Below are 18304 nucleotides of genomic sequence, written 5' to 3'. Positions count from 1 at the left end.
TTCATAAACGCTCGAAATATACTCCTCCATTAATTGGCTCATCAAGGTCCCGGGGTTCCCTTGAAACTCGAGAGACGTGAGATTCATCGATTCACCCTTTAACCGCGGCTGACGAGTTAACTCGTCATTGGAAAATGGTTACACAATGCGCCAGAGGGAGAAACTCGTGGCGGGAGGTGAACATTTTCTGTCTCGATCACTTCGAGTTTGAACATGAAATAATTCTTTAACTTTCTTTACGAGTCCGAGCAAACATTAATTTTCGTATTCCGACGAACGTTGAATTACTTCGGTCGTGAATTCGCTGTAAAACATTTTTAATTGCCATTTAGAATCGCTTTATTTTACTTTATCGTCGTCATGGTGGCATAATGTTTCCAGACATTCCTCTTCGTAGCAGCCATAGTGTTCAATAAAATCAATTTTCGTTCAAATTATTCATTATCGAGGAACATCCATCTTTGAGTTCCCTATTGCTTAATTATGATATTCCTAGTGCGAGTTGTGACATGTCTCATTTATTATAGGCACGACCGATATTTATGCTTCGTTTTCGCGAATTTTCCCTGCCTTTGGAGCATGCTTTCGATAAGTATAAGATAATTCTTCGGTTAGAAGATCGAAGTAGCGGAAATGGAGCATAATGCCCTTTAAATTGTTTAAATTGTTACGGTTAAAAGTTTTAAATGACAAATACGAGACTTCCAAAATGGCCGATCGATGTTTCAGGTCAGGCTTCTGGTCTCGCACTTCTCTTTCTCATTTTTCACGTGTTTCCGCGAAGGGGTGCAGAAGGTCGAGATGCAGTCCTTGCCTTTTAAGATGCGATTTCCTTGTCCAAGGAACGACGCGAGCTGGCCGATCGATCCCGACGCAAGCTGACCATCAAGAACGGATAGAAACGACAATGACACATTAGACGACCTGGTCGTTTCGCGTCCGGCAGGGAAACACGAGCGGCGCTTCTCTCGTTGCGGGAGATTCGCGTCGGTCAACGTCGAGATATCGTGCTGGATATCGAAACTGTCGCGAATCCGAGATTTTCTCGTGTTCAGCGCTTTTTGACGCGCAAAGTAGAAATTTCACGTGTCGACTGCTGGACGGAGTTGTTTTAATTTTCTTCATTTGCGTCATGGAGATTGATACCGGGACAGCTCTAGCTGTCATTCCCACGTTTTCGTTTTACATATTTTCCTGACAACCATCGCCTCTAATTTATTAATAATTTTAATTTTTAGACATAATTTTTTTTCAATTTCTTCGTAGAAATTTAGAAAATTCAGCGATACAGCGATTAGCAAGTTTTACTTTCGAAATAATAGTTTCTAATGTTTATGTCTAAGAATATCAAAGTCGGATCTTATCTTGAAATTATAATGAAAAACTTTATTGTTGGAAAATTAAAATTGTCGAGGAACTCGATTGAAAATTCAAAGGCTGAATGCGTGAGAAAATTATAGGAGATGGACATTATTGAATTTCTTCTTTAAAGTCCCGAGAACGTAAAGCAAAGCGGCCAAGTATATATTAAACGTCATTCTAACGATGGTGTATCGATCTTTAAAAATTCCGCTAGGTAAAATTAAACTGTGCAACTTGACTTGTTAAATTGCTAACTTCTAGCCTTACAGGCATAGGTAAAGTTGTAAGGTCTTGCTTTGAACATACAAAATTTAACAAACAACAACATTCGGGAACCCCAGCGACGAAGCAGAGTTCGATGTACAGTCGTCACATATGAATACCGTTTAAGAAATTTGAAATAAATCGAATCTTCGAGATCTGTAAATGTCGCATAGTCTCAAAGGTTACACCATGCTCGAAATTGTCCATATCGAATTCCGACATATCTATCTTCCTCGTTCTTACATTAAAAATTTGTAATAAACTTTATCTTAAGGAATACTAACGTTTACGGATAAACAAAAAAATTACTTTCTTCAATTTCAAACTCGATTTATTCACAAATAAACGAACAGCTTCCCAAAGCAACCCCTTCGCTTGTACCGTGGCAATCTCCGAACTCTAGAGAACTAATCTCGTCGATTTCTCTGAAAACAATTCCAACAGCAAGGATTCTAAAGTTGTTCTCGAAATCTCCCATTTAGTGTTACAAGAAGCATCGATATGCAAATCTATATCCACGTATGCGAATCCCACGAGACGGTAGGAGCAGATGCGTCTTACCCTTTTCGTTAATTGCGTATCCATCATAAAGTTATGAACGTGCTTCTCCGCCCTGGTGAGCTCCAGCTTCCGGGAAACGACCGCCACCAGCAAGGCCGTGCATCCGGCGCCCTAAAACATCACGAAACATACCTGTGAACTGGAAACTATGCACTTTACCTTCGGTTACGGAATCACCAGCTCTCGTTAAGTACAAATTAATTTCGCAGAATCTTCGCAGCCGCCGTTACGGCTGAAAGGATGGAAAAGAAAAATCGGAAATCTACGCAGGAAATAAATTCACAAAGATGCGTCCTTTGTACTACCAATATTTCCTCTCGATCTCGAAGAGACGGTAGTTTTTAACTTAACCGTAATTCACTGCATCGGAGAAAATTATTTAAGTTACCGATACCTTCTCGATCAAAGGGCTCGCGTTGCATCACAGGTTTCCGAATCTTTTCAACCCCCAGCAGCGCGACAATTTTATAAGGACTCCGCGTTTCCCATGGCAGAGACTTCTCCGAGAAAATTACTTCTTCTCAGCGTGGAACTTCATCGAGTACCCACGGACTCAAAGCGAGTCGAATTCCAAGGCCTTTCATTCGACTGTCTCAGGTTTGCGTCTGTTTGCCAACCAACGACACCGCGGCGATGGATTTTTATCCGATAAAAGGTTTCCAAAGCGACTGTTTCCTCAGGCAGAGGAAGTTCCTCTGGGAGCAAAGTCTACAGCGGTAAGTGGATAAAATTTCATGGCTCATCGAATGTCGCGTGTCTCACATTCGAGGTTACCATCGCGAAGTTAGTCCCGCGTCGCGGCACCAGAGGCCTTCACCTCTCTGATGGCCGACAGGAATTCCTCTCCGCGCGTTGACGAACTTCCCACGTGACCAATAACGAATTCCAAACGCGAACACCGGGTATTTCGCCCCGATTAGGGGCAAACTTTTCCGTCGTTTGTCGTCGCGTGGAATTGTATTCGCTTCGCGGTATCGACCCCCCTTTATTCGCTTTCGTTGCACGCGTAATCTGTTCTCCTCGAGACCTGGGGGACGTGGCGGACGTGGCAGAGAACCGATTCACTGGCAAAATTCGGGCCACGAACCGGCAATATCGCCGCGGTCTCCTCCATTTTCCTCGGGGATGATTCTCCGAGAGTAGCTGATTCGTCAGGGGTACCGTGTCGCGAATTTCTTCCGTACATTTGTTCCAGCCACGACACTGTAACCATTCCTGGGAATCGTACGCGGAGACCTCGAAAGAATTCTATGTCTCACGGAAATTAGGTTTAGGTGTCGGAAAATGGCCAGTCTTGGCTCTTTTCGCGAGGCCAATACGCTGATTGGTACGGGAATTAAGTATAAACGTTTTCCATAAATTCGTTTAAGCCGCGAAATTGTCCTCGCGGGTCGATTAATTCGATAGAACCACCCGGTAGAGGGAAACGAGGACCAAGGCGATAAGCGCGAGCTCCGCTGGAACGTCTAGCGCATCGAAAGCGTTTGTCAAGAGAAATTTCACGGGAAATTGGCCACGACGACCAAATTGGTTAACGATTCGCGGCTACGAGCCTCCCAATTCGGTGAATTAACATCAGGAACAGAGAGACAGTAACAATAAGGAACCAGGCGCATCCCCAATGGAGAGATTATACCGGCTGTCGCGTTTATCGTCACAAAGTGTCGCTCAGAATGCATCGTAACTGCACTTGGCGCGATGCTGCGATCGATAACACTTGGTCTCGCCTTCTGTATCCTCGAAACATGCTGAATTTTCCGTTGAATATGTTTAGGGGGGATTTCTGCGGGATTTCCCCGCGTCTCTTTGTCATAATTGCCTGAAAGGGGTTGAAAATTCGGGACGTTCGGTGTTTCCAATTATTATTTGCGAATTCTGCCAGAATCGAATGTGTCCATTAATTACAATTGGTTCAGGTAGTACGTTTCCCGACATTCTTTTTACGGGATAGTGGAAATTAATCCGAGATTCAATAACGAGAGCTGTGAAAGATTGGAAAGTTGAATGTGTTTAAAGGGGCGCGAAAGGTGCATGCAAATCTCGCGAGAATTTCTATATTAAACTTTGGATCTTGGTCTTACCATTATTCCAGTGGAAACGGCTATACCTCGACCGCAGTACGTGTTGGGCACAATGTCACCGAAACCGACGCTCAGAAACGTGATAGCAATGAGCCACATAGCATTAAGGAGATTCGCGTGCTCCTCGTCGTGAAACCTGCCGCCGCAGAACGGAAAACAGGGTAAAATATTAGTTGACGTTCTTCAGACTCTCCGGCAAATGATCGTGTTTCTCGTCGATTAAACGTTCCATTAGTTATTCCATATCGCGACAGGGAAATTTCGCTCCAACCCACATCTTTGAAACAGATATTCATGGGCAACAGGAAATTATCCGCGAAGCAATTCTCTATTACAGTCGCGAAGAATTAAATTCTGCCTTTGGGTGTTTAAATTTCAGCGATAAAAAGAAACACAGTAAATTCGTGGAAATTTTAATAAAGTTTGCAACTATTCTAAATGAGTTGCGTACACCTTCCGTGTGACTCGTATTTATATCAAAACCAAGTCTGTGGAATGCAAATTACTGTGTTTCGAGTTACTTTAGTATTTACATTTATAATTAAGGCGAGAAAGCACAGTGGAAAACTGCTGTGCATACGGAAGTACCGAAAAGGCGGAACTTTTTATCCCACTATAGCCCGGGAAAGGTTAGAAATATCGCGCCAAGTTGCTCGGACATGTTTTTCAAGCCGTTAGTAAGCAAATAATTTCGATAAACTCGGAACAGGAAGAAACGTGGGCAGAAGATCGCGGTAGTTATCAAAGTCTCGCGAGTCGGACGCGTCTGACCATAGACGGACTTAATCTACTTCCACCTACGCTGTCTGCCTTTCTTTCTTTCGCTTGATAAATTACACCTTGCTATACTTTCCTGCCGTCATTCGCGCGCGTATAGACCTTAAAACACACTTATACTCGATGTGTAAGGATGTTTAATTTGACGTTTAATAGTTCGTCGCAGAGTTTCTCGACGATCATGGTTGACATTTAGAGTGACATGATTGATCGCGACTGTACGCATAAACAATTTCCATAGCGAGGACAATTCAGTCGACACTCGGAAACTACTTTTCAAAGAACTTTCTTTCTCTCGGAACACGGTTAAATACGATACTTGCATCGTATTTACTCTTCAACGCTCTATTCTCACTGGTTCCTGGTCAACAACCTTGTACAATACAAGGAATATAATCGTTAATCGAACAAAGTTCAGACTTCAAGGTTAAAAGTTAGAAGAATTAAAAGAACATCGAGTCGGAAAGCTCAACCCTTATTTTTCCCCTTACAACCCTCTTTCAGTCTCACCTTCTAAAACCACGAAACGAACCTTTATAGGAGATTCACGATTGTCCTTTCCACGATCAATTTGGATCACTTAATCGTTTAATTCCTCGTTTCTCGAATTGTCAAACCTAACCCTGACACATGCACACGCGCGATTTACATGACAAGGGAGCGAATCAAAAATCATTACGTATGCGTTTCCCAGAACGAACTCGCAGCTGGAGGAGGAGAAATCGAAAGATTAACGACGCGAGTCCCTGTTATGATAATTCCAGCGTTCTGCATCCCGATGCAGCTTCGTTACGAATGCGTGCACCGGTAAACGAGGCCTTTTCTTCCTCGTCCAGTTGACGAAATTCATTATCGGAAATCGTTAAACCGGTCGGGACATCAAAATAACACGCGCGTCGACTAATCCCGCTCGTTAAACCGCGCCGTTCTAATGGGACAGCTTGCGTTACAACGGATTCTCTTTAGCGCGAGGTCCCTTTTACAGCTTGTCAGAAGCTCGATCCCGGCTGACTTTGACACGGCGTTTGAACCGGTCTCGCGGATCTCTACTTCGATCGCCACGAATTTATAAACCCACGCATGACCGCGTCTCGGTTTTCGCTATAAATGGCGTCTTTACACGCTCATTAGCCGGTTAATCGGTCCGTTTCACCAGTGCAAGTGCTTTGTATACACTCGCGGAAGGCAAAGCGAATAAAAAGCGAGGTTCCATTGTAGCGGCTGAACGAGAGTCGCGGCTGCAAGCTCGCCGAGTACAAACAAAAGACGCGTCGCTTCCGGAAGGTGAAACGGAAGCGAATAACGCGCGCGTTCCTCTTACAGAACGCGCGATTATCAGACGTCTGCCACGCGTTTGTGCTTGACATATTTTTAATCGACGCGGAGACACGACTCTTCCGGTTTGCGGATCAAACGCTTACCACGCCTCGCTAGGAATCTTTAAACACGTTAGACGCCACGTCGGTCCCTAGGCTTTCCGTTCAGGCCTCACCGGTCCGTACGGCCCAGAAGGGCCCGCGTGACGGCTAACTATGGCGCGAACGGGAGGGCACGTAAAACCAGCGTGGCGTTCAACGTGTTAACACTTTATCGACCGGTAGCCGATTAATCGGCTTTTTGTCCCCAACGCTCACCGACCGGTGGCCGATTAATCGGTTACCATGGCAATTAGCAAGCATTTGTTACTTCGTATTGAGATACTAGTTGCTTTACTTTGTAAGCTCCCATATTTTTATAAAATTTTTAAATATTGTAATATTCCCACATTACATATATTTCCGCGCGACAGTCTGATTGTAAGCAGAAACAGAGCCGGTGCCAGGGAAGATCTGCGACTAAGTGGCCGGTGAGAAGGGCATAGGATGTTGACCCGCTACCGGTCGGTAAAGTGTTAAGATTCTAGCTCATCCTTGCCGAACGATCGTAACTTCTGCCAACGCGTCTCCTTCCTCTTTATTCACCGTAACGCGCTCGAACGCCATTAAACGTAATTCCACGCCGTATACTTTATCAATTGCTGTACCCTTTTTAATTAGCCCCGTTACTAAGACACGTAATTGGGTTACGGCGATGTTACCGCCGAAAGTGTGCGGTTTCCTCGCGAAATAATTGAAACGGAGGGAAAATGGCGGAGGATGGCAGAGGGTGGAACTTTCGGGTACCGTAATGTCGTATACATTCGGCGGTACCTTGCCTCGCCGACTTGCTGCTACACCGAGTCAAGGACCATGGAAGAATTTGCCAGAGTTGGATCAGAAACCTACAACTCGAAGAAACTTCTACGACTCGTGCTTTTCCTTTGAGATTCGGCTGCATTTAAAGACATCGCGCTTTGCAGACGTTTACAGCGTGCCATAAAGTAAAAATTATCCGTGGAAAATATCCCCGGTGGACGTCGTAAGAGTTAATCGTAAAACGTGCGACGGTAAACACGAGTAATCCAAAGGACGATAGACGAGGATAATCTCGAGAACTCGAGAAAGGTGATTCGAGGGTGACACGCTATTGGTCGTAATGTGCCGCATCGTTAAAGGCATCAAAGAACGTTAACGCGTTAGATAAGACAGCCGACGTCATGAAACGAGGGGGTAGGGGTGCGATCTGCTGGATTACCCGACGAAAAAATATGATAACGCCGGAGATAAATGTCCTAAAACGAAAACCTGCCGTGGGTGCTGATGACAATGGCGAGGAGCGTCGAAGAGAATCGATCTGATCCACTGCATCCATTACCAGACACCAATTTCGTCATTTTAACATATCGAACGTCGGACAGGTGGATGGTGGACATTTGGTACCAAGGACTGTGTATTAGACCCTTGCATAATACGAAAGACACGTTCCATACGAATTCTGCTCTAAATGCAGGTGTTTCGTTGCTACTATTTCCTGTACTAATCGAATTGAAATCAAAGTTAAAAGTACAATTGAAAGGGTTCTCGTGGAAACGGAAATAGCGTAATAAAATAAAGTCCGACTGTATAAACGTGACCAAGAACTCGAGGAATTTTACCGTTTCGTTAAAAGAAATCAGTGCAATCCACAAGTGATGTAAGTTAATTTCGCCGCGGCGTTGGCCGCGTTAAAGGATAGTCGACATAAATCTAATTCTCGCCTCCTTCGATGCAACGTGCCGCTGTTTCGCAACAAATTCCCCAGCATCCCTCGAACTTTGCAGCCACGTCGACCGGTGATCTTGGTAAAATACGGCCCGACTCTATCGTCGTTTTCCACGCACGAGAATAAAGAGATGCAGGAAGCTTCCGACCGAGCTCTCCTCACACGCGAATCGCTGGTTCTCCAGGGAAGGATCCTACTTCCTGGAGCGGGTACCTCGGCTCTCGCGTCTAAAATTCTAATTCCGAGAAAAACGAGGGCTTTGGGGAAACGAGATGACCGGGAATGGAGAAAGAAGTATCACGAAAGAGATGGGGATAGGAGGGAACGTCCCTTAACAAGTTTCACCGACTTCTCCTCCTGTTTTGTATCACGAGATTATGCAGATGTAGGTCTTGTGCAAAGCTACGAGACTGCTTATTTCTTTCTAATTTTTCCGCTTCTTCGTTTTCGTCAAAGCACAGCTTAACGATCGAATAAACGTTTCAACGTGTCCCTCGCGGATGTCGCCATTTTGCGCAACGCTGTCGAACTTCTCGCGAGTGGAATTTTATGAAACGGAATTGCAGAAATTTTGCAACAGCAGGTAACTACGATTGTTTGCAACTCTCGAGTATCGATCGGCAAAATTACGAAGATTGATACCTTTTAAAAATTTTTGGAAGGTTGTTGCGGAAAATGTTACCAATTTTATACTAGAGAAGCTTGGAGTCTGCTTCGAAAAAGCCTTCGAGTGCAAAGGGTTAATAAGCATTCCGCCAAACAGACAGATGAAATTTATATAGTCTAGCTCCACCCCTGTATCAGTCTCGTGCAATCTTTCCGGCTCGTCTGCTCGTCGAAGCGGCGTTATAAATTCTCGGTAGATTCCATCGGGATTCAGCAGAAGGCATCGAGAAGTTTCAGCGAGGACTGCCGGAAGTGGAGGCAAAGGGCCAGAGGAGAGCCTCGACAATACGTACGTGGACAAAAATTTAACCCTCCTTCTCTTGGTCGGATGCAGAGACGAGCGAAATATAGAGGAAGAGGAGCGGGTGACCGTCTTATTTAAGGGCAGAAGACCGGAAGAGGGGTCTATTCATCGGAGAGAGAGAGAGAGAGAGAGAGAGAGAGAGAGAGAGAAGAGAAACCCGAAGGAAGGTTTTATCGAGAGCAACGAGAAGAATAAAAAAAGAAAATCTCGAGGCTCCGTGCTCTTATATTGGCTTAGCAAGATTGATCGTTTCCATGCCCTTTACGATTTCCTAAATCGGCGCCGCTATTTACAAGAGAATTTAATTATACGACGCCCGGCAATCTCGACGTCATAGTAAATCCTTCATTGTCGTTTTAACAATCAACCCCCGTGCTCTCTTCCCTTTGTCGTTTGAACCTTGATCGCGGAGATCTTCGTGTTTGCATCGGGCTCGTCGATCGTTTAATCCGGCCATTTATTAACCCTTATCAACTCGACGATTTGCTCGGTTGGAAAAGTTGCATTTATCAATTTGTCGGATTAACGCGGGCGAATTGAGCTGAAAGTGGCTTATATAGCGAAATGTTTGGCGGACTTACCTCTCGCACTGACGCAACGTCCACGAGGCGATGATCCATAACGAGACCATGAAGACGAGTAACACGGTTCCCGGGCAGATGGTCATCAGAGTCTTGAGGACGAATCTGGTGTTGAAGTTAATACGATTCAAGGCCCCTATGCTGCGCGACGAGGCGTCGGTGAACAGCTTCGAGTGCAGCAGCATGACGCGACAGATGAGGTAGAGTCTGAAGAACATCGGCAGCGACAGGGTGACGTCGTACGGCACCCATTTCGAGCCGCTGTTACCGCCCTTGTTCGCCAGCTTGGTCGTCCAAAGGAAGTAGTACTCCCCTGGGATCGGGTGGATCGCGCAGATTAACAACTCGATCGAAATCTGCGCGATCCTCTGCCAGGTCATCGCGATCCGCCAATCGTCCGCGCAGTTATCGATCATGAACAACTGTTGACAGAAATTCAATTTTCCGTTACGGTAACCATCGTCGGGACCAACCTTAGATGTAATTAAAATCCAAGTCGACACAGGGGATCATTTTCTCCTTTCATTTCTATCCGTCTTTCGTCGCGTTCTTATTATCTACGGGTTCAACGATACCTTCCTACCTTTACATCAAATTCTGCTTACTCGCGCGAATTTCCGTGCGCGTGCGAGGCAGGCACAGCTGTACCAGTGTGCCAGGTGTCCCTGTAATTGTTTCACGGATGCAGACACGTGCAAAATTCGATGTAACAGTGCCGAAAGATTTTTGCTAACGTCTCGAAAATTAAAGCCGACCCCTACGAACACGTATGGGGAAAGTTAACACCGGCAAACGAAGATTCACGCGGTATACGATACATCTACTTCACCACTGATCTTCACGGGTAATCAGTGATATTATTACACGCGCAATTCGATTATTCCTGCACCAACAGAGATGCCATACCGACACTTTTGTATTGTATCATCGCGACACGAGTGGCGGGCATAGATAAGTTACTTCATTTGTACTCGTCGCGGTTGTTTCCTCGGTTTTTCCTTCCTTCGCTATCAGCCCACACCGACGCTATACCCTGTGATCGTGTTCCCGCGACACACGATATAACCGACTTGTCGAACCGCTCGATAGAGTAAATAATAAAACAGCCGCGTTATTTTTCAACTCGACCCGAGGGAGAATTCGTGGCCGGGTAAATGGCGCTGAGAATGCAAACGATATTTCACCCCCAAGGTCAAGTGCATCGCGAAGATCGAAAGTCGTCTTACAGGGTGGAACTCGGAGAACAGAACTGTATTCTGCTTTCCGAGGAACAGTCGAATTCCCATTTGCAAAATCGAAGCACGCGTTTCGCGACGAGAACTGCGCAAGGGGTAGGTGATGGGGTGGGGGGTAAAACTTTGCGGGAAGAAAATTGGGTCTTGTTCGTCGGAAATTGCGTTAAGATTCCTTTCTCGAGCCAAAAGGTGCAAAAAGGGCGCACGAAAGGTGCAAAAAGGGTCCAAAATCGAAGCACGCGTTTCGCGACGAGAACTGCGAAAGGGGTGGGTGATGGGATGGGGGGTAAAACTTTGTGGGAAGAAAATTGGGACTTGTCTGTCGGAAATTGCGTTAATATTCCTTTCTCGAGCCAAAACGTGCAAAAAGGGCGCAAAAAATGACGGCAACGAAATAACCACCGTAAAATTCTCGAAATATCGCGGGAAACGTTCGCGGTGCATCGACTCTCGTGTTTTATGAGATATAATTCGTCATTGGGATAACGGTGGACGGTGGAATCTCGTTCTTCGCTCTAGCAACCTTTCCGGTTCGTATCGATAAAACGAATTACGACGGTTTCGCGGAGAGTGTAGCTAGGTCGCCAGGGTGACGGAGGACGCGTTCGTATTTCAGGGCTTTTTCCGACTGGATTCCAGCCTTGGCACGGGGTCCGCGTTCTGCATTTTACGGCCAATTTGTTGCGCGATACTGGCTTAGCATCATCGCGTGGAATGCTTCAAGCTTTTGCCACTCTACGTTTTGCAGCACCAACAGTTGCAGTTTATTGCACTGATCTCCGCGAAGATACGAAATAGCGGGGAACGATGGGAACTATTTCTAGGGAACTTATTGCGCAACTATCTCCGGCTCTGATGAAAATGTAAAGCTGTAGAAAAAAGCGTTGCTATAAAATTCTGGAACGAGAGGAAGCGCGATATAACTGAGAGATATGAGAAAGCTCGATATATCACTCGACGGCAGAAAGGAAATATATCGCGAAAATTCGCAAACCATTATTTAGCTTCTTAATTTAATTTTCGTAAGCATAGCTTCCTTTCTTAAACGAGCACGAAATTCTTCCTCAAACGAAAAGCTCGCGATAGTCGATAGAAGGATAGAGAGCTATACGCGAAATGACTGTACTATGGAAAATTACCACGACACAAAGTAACTTTCACTCTCAATTCCATTCGACGTTCATCCCACGCACAATCTCCCTTAAGACGTACACACATACGTTCTACACGTGTATATACGTATACACCAACACCTGCGTGTTTTCTCTATTCTTATTTTACAGTCTCTTTTATCCAGCCCAGACAAACGACTAAAAAAATTCCAGGCCGTGCCCGATTACGCCCACACCAACCCCGGGCAGCCATTTTCTCTTTTCACACCCTAATCTCGAGCTTTCGGTCCTTCTACGCATCTCCGAATCCAGCCACTCGCTATAAACATTCGCATCGAATTCCCCCGTTCGCATATTTCAAGCTTACACCTCTCGGACATATTTCGCGTTTCACACCCGCACGACACCCCTCGTTGGCACCGATTCCGTTCGAAATCTCGAGCAAGGTTTCTTCCTTCCTCGAGTCTAGCTCGTATCACACCGAGTCCTCGCGATTATTCTAATTACGCGCTCGAAGTATTCCAGCAGACATCCTTACTATTCCAACATCCTTGCCGTTCGCGATAATCAATACCGAGCGTTCGAAGAACTTGCAACGGAATTCGAAGAACGTAACTTGGCTGGCCTAGAAGAGCGTTTTTTTTTGAGCGTCGGAAAACGAAAGTCCGCGCGGAAAGTGTGACAGAAATCGCGGTCCCGAAGAAATAGGACAACCCTCGTCTGGTCTACCCTGCTTATTACCAAAGGGAATCACCGAGTCAATTCTGGAAGCACCTAGAATCCCGATCAAAGGAAGAGATTAATCCCTTCGTATCCAGCCATGAACCCATTAATCGTCCTCGGCATCCCTCGCCCCTCTTCGCGAACCTCTCGATTCGTAATTCAACGACCGCCACTCGTCGTCGATTAGCATCTGCTCGTGGTCCAGGCTGTTTCAAGGCCACCGTGGTCGCGTTTCAATCGGAATACCTCGTTCGCAGGCCGATCGTTATCGGCGGCCGGCGAAAATTCCGGCAACTTTTCCGCCGCTCGTCGCGCACTCCAATTTGCTAATAACGAAGAGGAAACTCGGCCAGGGTGGAAGCGAAAGAGACAGGGGCGGGAGAGAAGCAGCGGACGCGAATCGAAAATCAATAAATTCGAGCCGAGCCACGCCACCACGGGGACAACGATGCATCACGATTCTAGAGGGATTGCTACGTCGATCAACGCGCCCCTCGAGGACAACCCTTTCGTTTCGCCCAGCAGTCAGGTGATCCCGGCAAATCTGCGCATGCAAATCGTTGATAAACGACAATCAACAGGTGCTGAAAGGTCAACGGGCCATTAGGCTCGAATCCAAGCGTTCGCCGCTGCGAAACGCGGCAGACCTCGTTCTCATTCGTTTGCGAGGGGACCGGTGTGAGTCGCTTAAAATTAGACCGTCTCTCCTGCTCTCCATTTAACCCCGGCTCCCTCTCTCTTTGTGACGTCGAAACGTTCATTGAGAACTGGTAATTCGACGGGAACGTGTACCCTCGAGTTACGTGACTTGTTTCTGTCAATAGTTGAGCGTTCGTGTTGATAGAACGGGTGTCGTTCATGTTTGCCAGTCGGTTTGTACGCTTTTCGGCAAATCGCTCGGATTCCTTTGTTGATACACGAGGGCTAATTGCTCCGTAGTCCCTGCTATTATTTTGTTTTCAAAATTGCTTTTCCGTGGCTGTCGGTGGTCGCGGATGGAACCTCGATGGTCGTCATATAACGATACGATAAAATTCTAAAATTCTAAAAATTACGAAGATCGAAGGGTTAAAAATATAGCGTTCGTGGGAACACCGTGTAATTTTCATTTGGAGTTATATTGACCCGGGAAGGACAGCAGGGTTAAACGGACCGCGTAGGTGGCTCCACCGTCGTGCCTATCTACGCCTACAGCGGAAATTTAATGACGGCTGAGGAAATTTTATATGCCGGGAAAAGGGCACTTGCACCGTGATTGATGTCCTTTATCGCAGGAGAGTCAATTGCTACGTCGTGTTCGGCGATGTGCTCGTGCTTAATGGAGAATGCGCTTAACCTCGCAAATTCGAATAGCAGTGGATCTTAGGGCAACTATTATAGAAATATGGAGTCTAATCGAGTGTTCCTTTGAACCAATCTTCCTGGAGGCGTAACTGTCTGCAATGTCTGGATACTCCCAGGCAGATGACTCCATGTATCCCACGCCATATCTCGATCTTTGGCGTGGAACGCCAAAGATAGTTACCGGAGATTCCTCGAGAATAGGTTTGTTCATAGTTACTCGTGGAATACAGAAAACTCTCCTTAATGACACCTCTTGATTCGTAACAAGGTCTTCATTCACGAACGAAATACTGCAAAAAAGTGCCCCGCGTTTTTTTCTTTTTTTCTTTATCGATATGCAAATGAAGGCAAGGTATTAACCCCGAACAGCAGTTTTATCGGTGAATTAATTTTTGTAACACTCTTATTGCCATCGATGAAAATATTACCGTTCCTATAGCGGCGTGAGTAGAGCGCGAATGGTTGAAATCAATAAACAGTTGATAAACCGTGAAAGTTATAAATTCGAGAAACAAATACTCCGTTCTGTCTCTATACCTGTCACATAGCGGCCCATCAAAGTATCCCAAATGCCGGAACTCTTGCTGGTCAAGAACAGAGGAGTGTCGACGCGAATATTAAACGTCACCAAAATTCGCTGCTCGCTTCAGGGTCGTCTCCCAGTTTCCCCGAAAAACCTTCCTTCCGGCCAGGTTATTACGCTGTCTGTCATTCGAGGCAACGTTCCGCGATGTACAGTCACGACACGCCGCGACGGTTCGTTTTGAATTTTCAACGAAAAATATCGGGGACAAGTCGACAAGCTCCGAATGATATCGAGTGACCGGTGACAAAACATTGTTTTCCCTTTTTTCTTTTTTTCTCTCTCTCTTTTTTCCTTTTTTTTATTTCCTTCTTTTCCCGATAAACTAGAGCGAGATGATTTCGCGTTGCAGCATCCGAAACAAAAATTCGGCCAACCTCGTTCGACCGTGGAACGTTCCTTGTACCTTCAGAGAGCGGTGATAACGTTCGTGTCGTTGCATGGGTTAACCGGAAGCTGCAGGAATCGCGGCTTCCGCGGCAGCCATTGGCATCCGTGACCCGTGCGATTTCCTACTAGAATGCGCGATATTACCTCGAGTTAGTCGAATCTTATTCCTTATTCCTTATTCGCACATCGACCAATAAAAACCTGACTGGGGTGGTTTAACGACGACGAGAGAGACGATGCTAATGGGTAGCGTTATTCGCGCGTTAAACTCGAGTAGTTTACTTTTTGGGGGTAATTGAGATGAAACAGACAGATTAACTATTTCGTTACCGAAGATGATTATGATCACTTAACCTTGAACACGTATAATATAGCAAGGATGGTTATCGTTAAAATTTTGCATCAGCAACCATTTCGGTTCAGTACATTCTGGTTCCATATTTCTAGGCTAACTTGCTTAATTGCCTCCATATATATGCGGTAATTTCATTAACGCTGTCCAATGTACGTGCATATTCTTGTTCAGAAACTTGTACAAAATTTTCCGATTACCCCATACCGTCTAAATCGTATTCCACGTTCTATATCCACTCGTTCGTAGTCGGAACACGTCTCCAACTGTTATTCGAAGTTTCGCTCTATTTTTATTAACGGAAACTGGAAATTAGAGCAACTTTTGAAACAAAAGTCCAATGTCCATACCGCAAACGAATAGCAATGAACAACGACACGAAATACGAATATATCGATTCTTCCGTTCAGCCCAAAACACGATTAATATCCTTCCTCGCTTGTTTGCTCTATTGTTTGCTCTTTTGTTTGCCCGAGTCGGTTCAATAAGGTGGAAAATGAGAAAACAGGCGCGTAGAATAGCCCCAATCAACGTTCTTCTCTCGACAAATTCACAAGTTTGACCCAATCACGCAATGGCGCCGCAATAAGGGTAAGCCAAATATTTGTATCAAACACGGTCCGTCATAATTACCCGACAAACTTCGCGTGGGACCGAGCAAATTGTACCGCCAACATGGCCGGCCTCAAAATTCCCAGCGACAACGTTTCGTCGCAATTAACGAGAAACAGCAAAGACAAACGTAGTCGAAGACACGTCACCGCTGTACTTCTTTGATGTAATCATTACGATGAAGCCGCAAATACGGTCGAGGACACGAGGAACACGACAGAGGCCGTCTGCTATCCCGAAAGTAATCCACGAAATTAGAAGCGGCCAGGATCGTGGCGCGAACCGCGTTTCCGGCCGAACTCGCTTATGAATGTGTACCGTTTCCGGCCAACCTGGTCCCGTTTATATGGCGACCACGAGCAAATCGGCTTTCGTGCACGCGTCCCGACGACATTCCGACGTCTTTCCGGGATTATCCTCGTAGATTTCAACGTCCACCCGGCATTACGCTTAATTAAACGGCGAACGCTTAAACATGATACCCTTGAGCCAAGGGGGTGCTTTCATGTCGCGATGCTCATTGCTGAAGGACGTCTTCCGATGAGCGGATACTGGATTTTCTTTGGGTTTCTCTTGCGAAATATCTCAGGCTCCCTTCGTTGATTATTGCTAGATGTTTGGTTTATGCATTTCTTTACATCGTATTTCCTTCGTTTGGTCGAAATTGAGATATTTAAGGGATAAATATTAATTAGGTGGATTTCATCGATTAGATTTTAGCGATTTTAAGGAAGATCGGAAAGAGATTTTAAGAAGTAAGGGGAAGGAGAAATACCTAAGACATATGACTTCGACTCGCCTTTTTACTCCTTTCTTTTTCTTCGGTTTGAAAAATGGCATTTCTTCGAGACACGTCTCCGAACTATTCCCTGGTTCCCGAAAAATACTGCTTTCCCGAGTTTCTTTCAATCGCGCTTTTTTGAAACACTTTCTGGAATCGAAATTGTAATTACTAGAAAGTTGGATACGTCGACTTCCAGGTGGATCGATAGATCGCGAGGAATGTAAGATTTCCAAGTGCTCGGGATCATTGGGAACTGCGCAGGCGCGCGATTTCGGGCCGCCTTTTAACTCTCTCGCTTTTGGTTTCGTTGGAAAATTGGAACGTATTTCTCCTCTCGACGCGTGATTGACATTTCTGCGTGGCTGTGGAATATCGAAGGGCTTGTTTGCATATTGGCTGTACGCGCGGTTGTCTCTGATAACCGTTCTGACGCGTGAAACGGGGAATAAAACCCTCTCCTTTCATTACCCGATTCCGTATTAGGACAAATAAAACGCGACGAGGAAGCAAGCGCACGTTCCGAAATAATTCCCGTCGAAAGATCATCGACGCGACTGGTTTTATTCGAAACTATAATCCGCGTACGCGACGGTGAAGTACTGCCATATATCTTCGGAGAATTAACAGGATATCGCGATGGTAGAATAAATACGAGATAAAGCGCAATTTCCACGGGCGTTTGAAGTATTTCTCGCGATTCAACCTTGTGAAAAATGAGGATTGTTAACCCGTTTTTCGTTCCCGCGAATTGTCAAACGCCGAAGCGCGAAACACGCCGACGAGTGAAAAAGAACAGACGCCGATGCGGCTGGTAATAAATTTCTTTTAGTTTCCCCGATTTCGGACCAGCCCGAACGTTATTATCCGCATCTTTATCCTTAGACTCGAAATAATAGCCTTCGTCGACAATCGAAGTCGATAACAACGGATTTCGATTCGTTATACGAAATAGAACGCGATAGTTAAGCTCTTTATGACAGTTAACTCTATCTCGCGATTGTGCATTGCGCGTGGAATTGAATGACGCTTTTAAAAATTCAGGTACCCCCGATAACCCGCGAATTATGGATAGCAACGGGGCTTGGTGAAAAATACATTTGGTTTCGCGAATCCGCGATTCTCGTGAAACAACACAGCGAATAGAATAGTGGATTTTTTAATTAAAAAGTGGAAAGTGTTTCGAACGATCGAACCTCGTCGTGAACCTGTACGTGAACTCTCGCGTAGCTTCTAAGAAAATCGTAAGACAAGGGGTTAAATTAGATAAAAGGACAATCGCGAGAGGCGTGTCACGGTCACGTGTTCGATCTCGTCTAACGTTTTACCGTGGAATTTTCTTGGGAAACAAGCACGTTACACGAGAGATAATAATTTCAACATCAAGCCAAAGTGACTATGTCGAAGAAATTGGTTCTCGAGAGTAACAGGCTGCCTCGTCTGTCTAGCGTTCTTT

General features: G+C 45.6%; 1 protein-coding gene across 2 annotated transcripts in view; it reads right to left on the bottom strand.

Moving 5' to 3' along the window:
- Positions 1-18304, bottom strand: part of SK (small conductance calcium-activated potassium channel) — a 180325-nt gene that overhangs the window by 2772 nt on the left and 159249 nt on the right. For both annotated transcript variants that reach the window (XM_017899325.1, XM_017899326.1), the window contains 3 exons: positions 9717-10138; positions 4269-4404; positions 2188-2298 (listed from right to left, as the gene is read on the bottom strand). In XM_017899325.1, coding sequence (XP_017754814.1) covers positions 2188-2298; positions 4269-4404; positions 9717-10138 — 669 coding nt within the window. The remainder of the gene's footprint in view (positions 1-2187; positions 2299-4268; positions 4405-9716; positions 10139-18304) is intronic.

This window comes from Eufriesea mexicana, unplaced genomic scaffold (genome assembly GCF_001483705.2).
Source record: "Eufriesea mexicana isolate 0111107269 unplaced genomic scaffold, ASM148370v2 scaffold812, whole genome shotgun sequence".
Lineage (NCBI taxonomy): Eukaryota > Metazoa > Arthropoda > Insecta > Hymenoptera > Apidae > Eufriesea > Eufriesea mexicana.
The sequence above is the reverse complement of the archived record's forward strand: the minus strand, read 5'-3'. Positions and strand labels throughout refer to the sequence as shown.